Below are 12,126 nucleotides of genomic sequence, written 5' to 3'. Positions count from 1 at the left end.
GCAGGTCGATTGGGCGCCTGGGGAGGCGTGTGTGCCCTGCGCCCAGGGGTGGGGCCAGCCACCCGCGGGGCAGGGCAAGCAGGGGCAGGGCGCTCCGTGGGGCCTCTGAGGAGTCTGCTTGCCTCCTCCCACTCAGCCGCCCTACAGCTGAGGGGAAGGTGGGGGGCAGACTGTTTGGGCAGTGGAAAGCCTGCGGGCACCCAAGCCACTACGTCACTCCCAGGAGAGACGCGTGGCTTGGGCGCGCTGCAGGCCCTGCAGTGAGTGCCACCTGGCATTTTGTCACCCCCCTCAGTGGTGATACCCAGGGCAGACCGCCCCCACCACACACCCCTTCCTCCGCCCCTGCTTGTCACAGGTGTGCCACCTAAACCCGCCATACTGGAGCAGTATTATAGCTGTCCACAGAAGCAACATGCAGGTATAAGAGATTACATTCTTCCTTATCGCTCCTGCTTTGCACTATTTTTGGGTGCTTTTGCATGGCAGGAATAGGTGTTTGAGCTCTGTCTGTGGTTGAAGCAAAAGAAAGAAAGAACACGATGAGGCATTAAGTAAAGCAAAGAAGAGGTGGAGTCTGAGGTAACAGGAACAGAGTGCCTTCCTACCCCTTGGGATGCGGAGGGCGGGGGGGGGGAGGGAAGGAGAGTTGGAGCAGAGGGGAGGACCGTAGCAATTCAGTGGGACTCCTAGGTGAGGGACAGCGAGAGGGGCGGCAAACTCAGTGACAGCCCCGGGCAGCAAAACCCTAGCTACGCCACTGGTTTTAAGGACAGTACAGCAAGACATGGGAATTTTCAGACTAAAGTTGGTTCCAGACAAGGGCTTAATTTGCAAACACACCACTAAAATCACAAACAGGTAATAGGAAACAGGCTTTTAAAAACAAATTCTCAGATTTTCAACAGAAGACGTAAATCCACTTCAAATGCAGAAGGAAAAAATGGATTGAAATTTGGATGCCAACAGTGTAATGCGAATGATACAATAAACTTGCATGCTTACGTTGCTACCATTCCCACAATAAACACCTGTCTGTAAGAACCCTAAGGAGTACATTGAAACGACAAAAAATATTGTTTTTGCTTGGTTATTAAGATATACAAGGACCACTTCGTGGTTTTTGCGGGAGAAAGAAGGAAATATTGCTGTATTCTGCTTCTCCTCTTCTCATTTATCTGACTTGGGGCCTTCTCGGCAGCAAAAGCATATTCACATCTGAAATTAGTATGCATATAAAAATTATACACCGCCAGTAATTTGTTCACAACAACCCTTATCCTGTTAGGTATCTAGGATGATTCCATTTTAAACACATGCCTCCTGGGGAAGAAAGAAGGAAAGAAGGAAAGAAGGAAAGAAGGAAAGAAAGAAGGAAAGAAAGACTTGGAAATAAATGTTACAGCCACTCCAAAAACACCTCACTCTGCCTCATGGAATGAAATGCACATGCATACAGATGAATCCCAGTCTCATGTGCAGGAGTGAGGCCTGAATGCAACAGTTTGAATGAAACCTTATCTTGCCATTTGTTGTTTTCATTGGACTGCAGCCAGTGCAAACATTTGCAGGTGGCTGGGCCATATTTTGACACTTAACTATCTACAGTTGTGATAAAAATCAGAATGTTGCTACACTGCAGTTTCCAATAGCCTACAGGGCCAGATTCTGCTCCCACTTAAGACGTACTAAGACCATTACGACATTGTCTGCTGAAAAGCTTAGAGTTTTTTAACAAACGTATTTTGCGGGGCCACTCGTTTCTCTCCCTCTCTCTATAAAAATAAAAAGAATGCTTTTCTGAGACAGCAAATTCTCCTAATACTTCATACTGTTATGAGTTTGTGGGTGCCGGAGCCCTGTAATTAATCCCTGGATCCAGCAAGTGTTAACATCTAATCAAGACAAACTAGCTTTCCATGAAGTGATTGCCTGGGTGATGACCCATTAATGGGGATTAAAGTGCAAGAGAGCAAATAGGTTTGGGCCCCCTCTCTCAACAGTGGTACCTCGGGTTACAGACGCTTCAAGTTACAGACTCCGCTAACCCAGAAATAGCACCTCAGGTTAAGAACTTTGCTTCAGAATGAGAACAGAAATCATGGCGTAGCAGCAGTGAGAGGCCCCATTAGCTAAAGTGGTACCTCAGGTTAAGAAAAGTTTCAGGTTAGGAATGGACCTCCAGAATGAATTAACTTCTTAACCAGAGGTACCACTGTAGAGAGTTGTGTGTGTGTCAGTAAGTGTGTGTGTCTGTGTGTGTCAGAGAGAGAAAGAGAGAGAGGATGTAATTTAAAAGAAAACAAGAAAAAGAGTGTCTGAGAACACAATGTTTGTTTTCTGTTTGAGTCCAAGGCTGCAGCTATGGAAGAAACAAGACCCTTTGTGGGTGATGATGCTGTTAAGCCCTCCATCGTAGGCTCAGTTTGTATATATGTTTTTTTAAAAAGTATATCTTAAAGACACCACAGTCTCCTCTGTGCCTCATTTCCAAAAGGAATCATGAACCCTAGGTAAGTGCCCGGAACCCCTGGAATCCCACAGCAGTCGGAGGTCGGGGTGGTGTGCAACAATACATTAACCAGGACCTCACCGCCCACAAATTTAGAATATGTTGAAATACAAACCAAGAACTCCAGTCACAAGTGTTTCACATGTCCTCTTCCCCTTACCCAAGGCTAAATATCCTCTGCAGTAAAAATCAATTTTGAAAATGTGCACAAATGTACCAAATGACAATTATTTTGACTGTGCTTATTTGGTTTAGCCAATAAATGTTGGTTGGTCAGTCAACGCTAGGAACAGAATCCTATATGTATCTAGTCAGAAGTAATTCCCAGGAAAATGGGTATCAATTGAAGCCTAAAATGAAGGGAGTACAATACACTGTCTATTCTAAAGCAGGTAGGTGTGAGGAATCTTAGCTCTTCAGATGTTGCTGAACTACAATTACCATCAGTCCCTGGAAGCAGGGCCAATGGCCAGGAATGATGGGAGTTATGTAGTTAGAAATATTTGAAGGATCAAAAGCTCTCTGCATTTGCCCCAAAGGATGCACGTGAAAGCAGGAACAGAACTCTTGTGTGTAAGAGAGATACACAATAGAACTTTGCCACACCTTTGGGAATATATTACCACTGTAATTTATTTATTTTTAATAAATCACACAATACTGTCAACATAGAGTAAGGGTTTATCTCCATTACTAATGAGCTAAAAAACTAATGTCACTAGCTGGGAGATGCCCACGACATTCACAGAACCACATTCCGCACGCCAATAGCAATATCAATGAGTACATAAATTGTCAAAAGAACCTGATTTTCTTATCTTTCAGTGCTAAGAAAACAGGATGTCAATCCAACAGGAGCACACATACAATGAAGGAGCCTAGGATGTGTGAAACATATAGGCATCCACTGTACATTGTTTTTTGAAGAAAAAGACATCTGGAAAGATCTCTGAATGAGTCTTACACAGCAGAGGCCAGTTGGGTGGGATTCAGCTAACACTGGCATCACTACAGCTGACTTTGATGGCACTGGGGAGGGAAAGAGCCACAGCAAAATTGGTTCTGCTGCTGCACCTGCATAGCCCAAGCTCACCTCCACTGTCCTACCCTACCCATTGTAAAGGTGAGCTATAGCAAGGGCAGTTTCACAATTCTATCCCACCATACCAATTGCTGCACTCGTCATGCAATTCTTATTCATTCAAGGCCAGCGGTCTAGGAAGAAGCATTCGAGCATACGACAACATGACGGACGTGCATTTTGCTACAGGTGATAGAAAAGCTGTAGAATACCCACTGATGGATCTTTCAAAAGTTAGGAAACAGACTAATAGATTATAAACAATGTATGAATAGACACTAATGGGTTAAGGACAACAACTTGGCTGGATGCTCATTATGGATGAAAGGGAGAGCCAGCACATGGAGTGGTTAGAAAATCCTCAACCTAAATATAATGGACTTTGGAATCAAGGTGGCCCAATATATTTTGGCACCTGGGGCGAAGCAGAAAATGGTGCTCCCCCAACCAGGGAAGAGGAGGTGAGTGAAGAGCTACATCAGGAACAAGTGGGAAAATCAAATTAACCTTACCCAGAGGGTGAAGTGGGAATCAAAGGCTGTTGTGGTGGCGCAGAGCCCAGGAGACCCCAGAGGGCAGCCCCTACCATTTATTCTCTAGGGGTGGGAGGAGACCAACCAGGGCTGTCTTAAGCATATGTGGCACTGGGGTGCAAAGATCCGCCGGCCGCCCCCGGTTGCCCAGTCCCAGGCGCACAGGGGAGTGGAGCCGGCCGGCCGGCTGCCTCAGCGTCTCACTGGCTCGGTCGCCCCCAAACTCGAGGTGCAGAACTGCCCGCAGCAGAAGAGCCTGCCCCAGCGCTCCAACCAATGGGCAGGCTCTTCCCCGGACTCAACTCTCAGGCCCCGGACTCTCAGCCTGGTGCCCCTGAGAGCCCTGCACCCCTAGCGCCTATGCATAAGACAGCCCTGAGACCAGCAATGCCTCCTAGTCACCAAGAAGCCACTGTAGAGGTGTAATGGCAGTGGGGAGGCTGCGGAGGAGGAGACAGATCGGGCTTTCAAGGAGCACACCACAGCTGTTATGGCTATCACAGCAATAGCAGCAGCAGCAGCGAGCTATGCATTCATTGGAGGCCAGATCTGCTGCCCCTGTGGTAGTTGCCTCACTTTGCCTCATGGGTGGGGTGGCCCTGAAGGTCACAGAACATATTGATGGATGGTCAGCTTCTTCCCTCTTAAAGATAGCTCTGGGCTTTTGTGGAGAGGAGAGGCTATCACTTAAGCTCTCAGTTATGATTAGCTTTGCATTATAGACTCCAAATTGTACAGAAGAAATGTGGGGTCTCTCTCTAGGATAGTAATCTGAGATATATGAACAAACACAGTACGTTTTCAATGAATGGCTCTTCTGGTGGCTGAAATGCTAAGCAATACTATTGATAAGGGTTGAGAGACTACTCAACAGCTCAGCTCGTCGGGGTACAAGTCCCCCACGGGTCCATACGGTCAGTAAAAGAAGGAAATTCCAGCCAAGTAATTTGGAGCAAAACAGCAGTCAGTAGACTTAGATCCTTTATTGTTGTGCAACAGGTTTCAACAGCAGTAAGAACCCTGAGCGTGAATTTCCGTGACACTACATAACCGACACTACCCATCTCTAGGTTATCTTGCAAACGTTTCACTGTGTATCATTCATCAAACACAACATCTGGCACAGCACCTAGACCAGCACTTCATCCAAGCAAGAATCAACCGAGGCTGTCCTTACCCAATCTGCCGATTCGTGGAAGGTGCTTGTGTTATGACGGAACTCGATTGCGGAGATGGCATGGCTTGTTGAATAACGATGCTGGTGTCGTGGTTTGGCATCCTTGGATTTGAGAGCTGGTGCGTCCCCGGTGCTGCCATGGCTCCTCCAACGGCGTTATGCATTGAAATATTCTGTAAGAAGGGGATTGGGAGAGTAAATTGGATGCTATAGTGTGTTGTTTTTAATTTCCCTCCTGCCTAAAATTAGGGACCTGGAAGTGTCAACAAAAAACGAAAAGTTATTGGCTCCCAGCAAACTGCGTGTCAATAGATCTTGCTCTAACTAACAGCTATAAAGAAATGAAAAATAACTCTTCTGCTTTTACAGTGCAACACAAATTGAAAATACTTGGAAGTTGACTAATCACTCTTCTGTACATCTGACTCGTGATTTATAATATAGACATTTTGCACATATCCATTTGCCTGTGTGTGATATATATTTCATTTGAAAATGATTTTCACGGTCAGTCTATGGCACATTGATTTAGTATTCAGCCTGGTGCTACAGTACTAGATCTGCTGAGAATGATAAGTGAATTGGGTTTGACAGGACTCAGAATAACAACTAGTGCGTGTGTATATATATATATATATATATATATATATATATATATACACCCACACACACACCCACACACACACCTTAACATTTATTCTGGGTGTAGTTGACATCTTAAACCAATACAAAGTTATTACTGGACTCATCTTTGCTCTCTCATTATTGCTCTAACACCTGTTGGTACATAAGATATGTTTTTGAGTATCCTAGAGTTTTTGTTAAGTGGTAAGAAGAGCTAGACATGAAAGTCAAAAATTTAAGGCTAATCACAAGGAAGTAACATTATCGCCACAGATAAGTGAGCATCTAGAGTGAATTCAGCAGCTGAGACCTGAAACAGGAATAGGAAGTTGACATCTAGAATTCATAGACTCATATAATGGAAGGAACCCTTCCATTATATGATCCTATGAATTCTAAATGCCATCTAGTTATCTAGTCCAACCCCTTGCAATGCAAGAATCCTGACCACAGCTATCCCTGAGTGGGCTTGAACCACCAACCTTCTGCTTAACAGCCAGGTGCGCCAACCCATTGTGCCACGATAATAAAATCACCTTTAATTACCTGAGGAAATGAACTAGATTGCCCAAGAGAAGCACAGCAAGGTCCCAACCTTGTGCTGCCTTTCTAAACCTGCAAACACAGGGATGGGGTGGCATCCGTGGAGGTGTGGGAAGAGCAAAGCATTCCTCCACCCCCCGGATCTTCTATAATAATTGCCCTCCACATCCCCACATTCCTGTATTTGCAAAAGCAGTTTTGGTGATTGCATTAAAAATATCACCCATCTAGAAGCACAGCTAAGGTTTTTCTTCAGCCCTCACTGTTAATCAAGAAAGTGCATAGCAAGCCACTATCTGTCAGATGCTGCCTCACAAAGAACAGGAACAGATATCTTTCAGGCATACAGAGACAGATGACCAGCTTGAGAAGCATTTGACTTTGACTAACTTTCTCTGCTGCTGTTAGACAAATCTTGATTGGTCCAGCCTGGTCTTCTTCCTGGGTCAATGCCAGCCCTGAACACTCTTGACAGCAGCCACATCCACGGTTTTTATATCATGATAAGTACTCTAAACTCTCCTGAGTGTGTGATAATGCTAAAAGCAAGATGAGCAAGAGCACTAGGAAGTTGTGAATGGACGAGTGAAGAATTAAAAGGTGATGCACACTGCTGTAACAACTGGGTAAAAAATACGAGTCCCTGAACTTTGACTGCAAAGTTCTACTGCCAACAGAATGGTTAGCAAACATTGCATGCATGGGAATAGGAAGAACATATTTATGGTTGTTAGGTCATCTGGTACCCAGCACCTTTCTCGGATTTCTGATTTCCGAATTGTAGCTGCATAGTTTGACATAATCCCAAAAGGACACAGAGCCTCCTGGTTCTCAACTGCCCGAGCTATATATATTGAACCAACTTTGGGGATTGATAGTGCCAGTGTTGTTAATCAGTGGGCAGCCCTGTTTTATTCTGCTTTGCCAGGACCTTTATTTACCTATATTTAAACATGCAGTGAATCTTCTGACTTCTATTTTAATCTACCAGACACAAGAGTAAAAGTTTTCAGGTGAGGCTTTTGTTTTATTTTAGTCACAGGTTGTGGGCACATACCATACAGTTAAAACCCACACACCAAAGAATCCTGGGAACTGTGGTTTGTAAAGGGTGCTGAGAGTTGTAGCTCTGTGAGGGACAAACTACAGTTCCCAGAATTCTTTGGGGGAGGGCGCTGGAAATGTATGGTGTGTATGCAGCCATAGTTTGGGAAGGTTGCAGGATCAGCCCAAATGCCTAAGGTCATGTCACAGAACTGTAGGACATAGAGCATGGGTTTGTAAACTAAGGCCCGTGGGCCAGACCAGGCCCAATTGCCTTCTAGATCCGGCCCATGGACGGTCCAGGAATCCAGGCAGCCAGTACAGCGCGGGCATGCAATGGTTTTTGCGATTCAGCCAGGCTTGGGGGTCAATAGTGAGGTGGGAGGATGCTCGAGACAAGCCCCTTCTCTGTCCATTGTGCACGATCTTTCCTTCTGGGGTGGGGAAGAGGGTAAAGGAGCCACAGTTCAGATTTCCACCATGGAGCTGTTGGCTTTTTGCAGTATAGTGACGCTGCAGAGAGCTTGCTGGGGAGATCATGCATTAAAAAGAAAGGACTCAAAAATAACTTAAAGAAGGTTTTAATAAGAAAAACAAAAACTCCATTTACATTAACAAACAAACATGACCCAACCACCAACCCATCCCCCAGGGTAATGGGAGAGCTAGATGCTGCTCCTTATATACTCTACCCAAATGCTGACACACCTTAATCAAATACAACTCAGCAGCACTTGCTATGTTACACAGCTGTAAAGCTGGGTCTCGTTATCTTGCTCTGGCCCCTTAAAGACATACACATGGAGTGGAACAATGATGAACCTTTACATTTAAAGAAACCATTCAACATTTCCCCTGCAGTTCATCATTGTGGAACAAAAACATAAAGCATACTTTGTACATGTTTTTCATGTGTAACCTTTGGAAGTGCTTTTGTAAAAATGTCCGCAATTTGATTGTCACCTGGAACATATTTAAATACAACCATTTCATCAGCAATTAGTTTCTTTACAAATTCTAAACGTAATCTTAAGACTCTAGTGCGCTGCGTATTGGTCTCTGAACACAGGATAGCAAGTCCACTCTGGGAATCAAGGTAAACTCTTACTGGTAGTGTTACTTGCATCTGTAGGTCTGCAAATACTTGCAGATACCATTCTACATCACGAGTGGCCTGAACGCATGCACATAATTCACTCTCTGTTGTGGAGAGACAAGTAATGGTTTGTGTCTGGGACTTCCATTCAAATGGACAACCGTTATAACAAAACACCATACCAGACACACCCCTGCAATTATTTTGTTCTACTGCATGAGATGCATCGCAGAAAATTTCAAAACCTTTGTCAATACTTGATGTAAACTGCAACCGATAATGTTTGGTATGTTTAAGGTACATTACCACTCTCTTAAGAGCAGAGAAACATTGCGTAGTGGGCTTTTCCACATTGTGATGCATCTTTTAACAAAAGCTTAACTGTTTCATATTTTACACTTGGTGAATAGCACAAATCATAATCTTCGCCTGGAATTTGTTGAAAGCCCCTAGCAACTAATCTAGCCTTGTACCTTACAACTTCATTTTTGTCATTCATTTTAACTCTATAAACCCATTTTGAATCAATAAGTCTCATATCTGGGGTTTGTGGTACAAGAGACCAAGTGTTATGCTCTTTTAAAGAAGCTATCTCAGAGTTCATAGCTTTATACCAATTTACAGCTTGGTGCATAGGTAAATTCTGAACATCACTGTAGCTTTTTGGCTCAAAAACCACCTTATTGGCATACACAGTGTTAAAATGTTCATCTGCAAAACGTTGTGGCTTCTGCCTCTTTCTATCTGAACGTCTCAGTCCGGAAGGAGAGTCAGACTCCTCAGACTTAATGGGACTCAGTGAACTACTAGTTTCAGGTTGTAAATTATCATTGTCAGACTGAAGACGTGCCTGTAGGCTAAGCTCACGGTCAGAAAACTCAAGAGAATCTAACCTCCCCTCGGGTGCCTGTGACTTTAAATCCTCAAACAAATTATCAGATTCAACAGGCTTTTTGTCTTTTTCTATTAATTCAGAATCACCATTTCCTCCTGCTGCTGCTGCTGCTTCCTCTTCTTCCTCAGTATCATTTATACCATCAGTATCTTGGAAAACAGCAACCCTATTCCAATTTACAGTTTGTATCATGCTTCTGGTAATATTAAATTTGCCAGATGCTGGTATGTAAATTCTGTACGCCCCCTGCTGGTAGCCCATTAATTTTCCCTGGACACTACGCTCACCCAATTTCTGCTTAGCAGGATAATGCATAGTTACATCTGAACCCCAAATGCGTAGGTATTTCAGATTAGGGCGTTTTTTAAACAACTTCTCATAGGGGGTGACATCTAAACCAGAATGATAACTGCGATTTCTAACATAACAAAAGGCATTGAGTGCTTCAGCCCAAAAGACTTTGGGCAGATTAGCATCGTGCAGATAAGTTTTAACCCCAGCCTGCAAGTCACGCTGCACAACTTCAACAAGCCCATTTTGCCAGGGACTTCGGGGACAAGATAACTCATGAGTAGTCCCCTGTGCTTCCAGGAATTTCTCAAAATCCTCAGAAACAAATTCCCCGCCCCGGTCAGAAAACAGGTTCTTAATAGGTTTGTTAAAGTGCGTTTTTACCCAGATGCAAAAAACCTTGTACTTCTCAAATGCTTGGGACTTCTCAGCTATTGCATAAGTCCAACAATATCTACTATACTGGTCTATCAGAGTAAGCCAGTACTTTGAACCTCCTAATGATGGTGGGAGTGGCCCAACTAAATCACAATGTACACGCTCAAATGGCTCAGTTACTTTCCTATCTGAGCACCTACCCTTGCGTGCAACCTTAATCTTATTTTTGCAACAGGATAGACATTGCATAAAGAATTTACATGGTTTTAAGTTGAGGCCATTGACAATATTCTTTGTCTTAATTACATCAGCAAAATTCAGGTGTCCCAGAATTCTGTGCGCCACGTGGATACACCCAGAATGTGGTCTTACATTCCTCAACCCCTGGCTTGACTGTGCTGCTCTGCAATTTATATGCGATTGTGAGTAGGTGCGAAAATACAGTCTATATAAACCATCAGATTCCCGGGCATACAATAGACGTTTGTTCCCCTCGAAAAACTCACACATAGACTTTAAGAAACGCACAGTTATGCCTTGACGGGCAAAGCACCTTACTGACAATAAATTGTCCACTGACGGGCAGTAAATGCAGTTCGCTATTGTAATGTTTAAAGAGTCAAGTTTAACGGTACCCCTGCCAAGCGACTGCAAGACTTGTGAATTGGCTAAATGTACATTACCAATTTCCTCTTCGAAAGAAATAAACAAGCTTTGATCATTGCAGACGTGCTGAGATGCTCCTGAGTCGATAACAAAAGACTTCCACTTGGCATCTTTAATTCTTTTACGATCTTTAGTCCGAGCGTGAAAAGCTCGCGGCTCGTTTCTGTCTCTACTATACGATGCCGGCTGCTGGGCTGACGACCGTGATTGATGAACAGAAACAGGCTTGGGAGTACTTTGCTTTCTTTTGGATCTGCAGTCCCTTGCAAAATGTCCTTGCTTATTGCAGAACCAACAACGCTTTGCAGCTTTAAATGCAGTTGTATCACCACAGGTTTGCATATGGCGTTCCTCATTCTTTCTGGAAACAGGAGTGCTTATGGCACAAGCCTCCCTTCTATCCAACTCGCCCATTAATCTTGCCGTTACCCCTTCCACAGTTAATTGTGCTGGTGGAACAGCAGATATCTGGCTAGCTATACCATCAAAGTCCTCATTAAGGGAACAAAGGATGATAAAAACATACTGAATATCAGGTATCTCCATGTCCCTTCGAATTAATTCGCCGCGTATTGCCTCCAGACGTCTCAAGTGTGCTGCCAAATCACCACCAGGCTGCAACTTCGTCTGGTACAACTGCTTGAAAAACGTCAATACAGACGCTGACTCTTTTCTAACATGCACTGCTGCAAGACTGTCCCACATTTCTTTGGCAGTTTTCTTATTTCTTATATAGACTACTTGCTGGTCGCTGACTGCCAAATTAATTATCGCCCTGGCTTTTGCATCTCCTTTCGACCAAGCATTAGTTACAGGGTCAGGAGGGTCATCAGTTACATAGGTCCATACATCTCTAGAGGTCAAAAGCGCCTCCACCCGAAAAGACCATAAACTATAGTTCTCATCTGTCAGCTGTGGGAAGACCAGAGCCTTCTCAGCTTCAGGAACCCGGTCAACCATTCTGGATATCTTCCAGACCCACAAAAACTACGCTAACAGGAGAAGGAGTTTTCAAACCTTTCTCAGAGTCCAAAAATATGCAGTCATCCACTCAGCAGCTGGGCCCATAACCAAAGATGTTGGCTTTTTGCAGTATAGTGACGCTGCAGAGAGCTTGCTGGGGAGATCATGCATTAAAAAGAAAGGACTCAAAAATAACTTAAAGAAGGTTTTAATAAGAAAAACAAAAACTCCATTTACATTAACAAACAAACATGACCCAACCACCAACCCATCCCCCAGGGTAATGGGAGAGCTAGATGCTGCTCCTTATATACTCTACCCAA

General features: G+C 44.1%; 1 protein-coding gene across 7 annotated transcripts in view; it reads right to left on the bottom strand.

Annotated features, from left to right (window-relative positions):
- Positions 1-12,126, bottom strand: part of CREB5 (cAMP responsive element binding protein 5) — a 271,299-nt gene that overhangs the window by 163,104 nt on the left and 96,069 nt on the right. For all 7 annotated transcript variants that reach the window (XM_083468354.1, XM_083468356.1, XM_083468358.1 and 4 more), the window contains one exon: positions 5,304-5,476. In XM_083468354.1, the coding sequence (XP_083324480.1) occupies positions 5,304-5,476 (173 nt within the window). The remainder of the gene's footprint in view (positions 1-5,303; positions 5,477-12,126) is intronic.

Source organism: Podarcis liolepis (assembly GCF_965112155.1).
Source record: "Podarcis liolepis genome assembly, chromosome: 12".
In the NCBI taxonomy this organism is placed as follows: Eukaryota; Metazoa; Chordata; class Lepidosauria; order Squamata; family Lacertidae; genus Podarcis; species Podarcis liolepis.
Note: the sequence above shows the minus strand (reverse complement) of the source record. Positions and strands in the feature narration are given on the sequence as shown.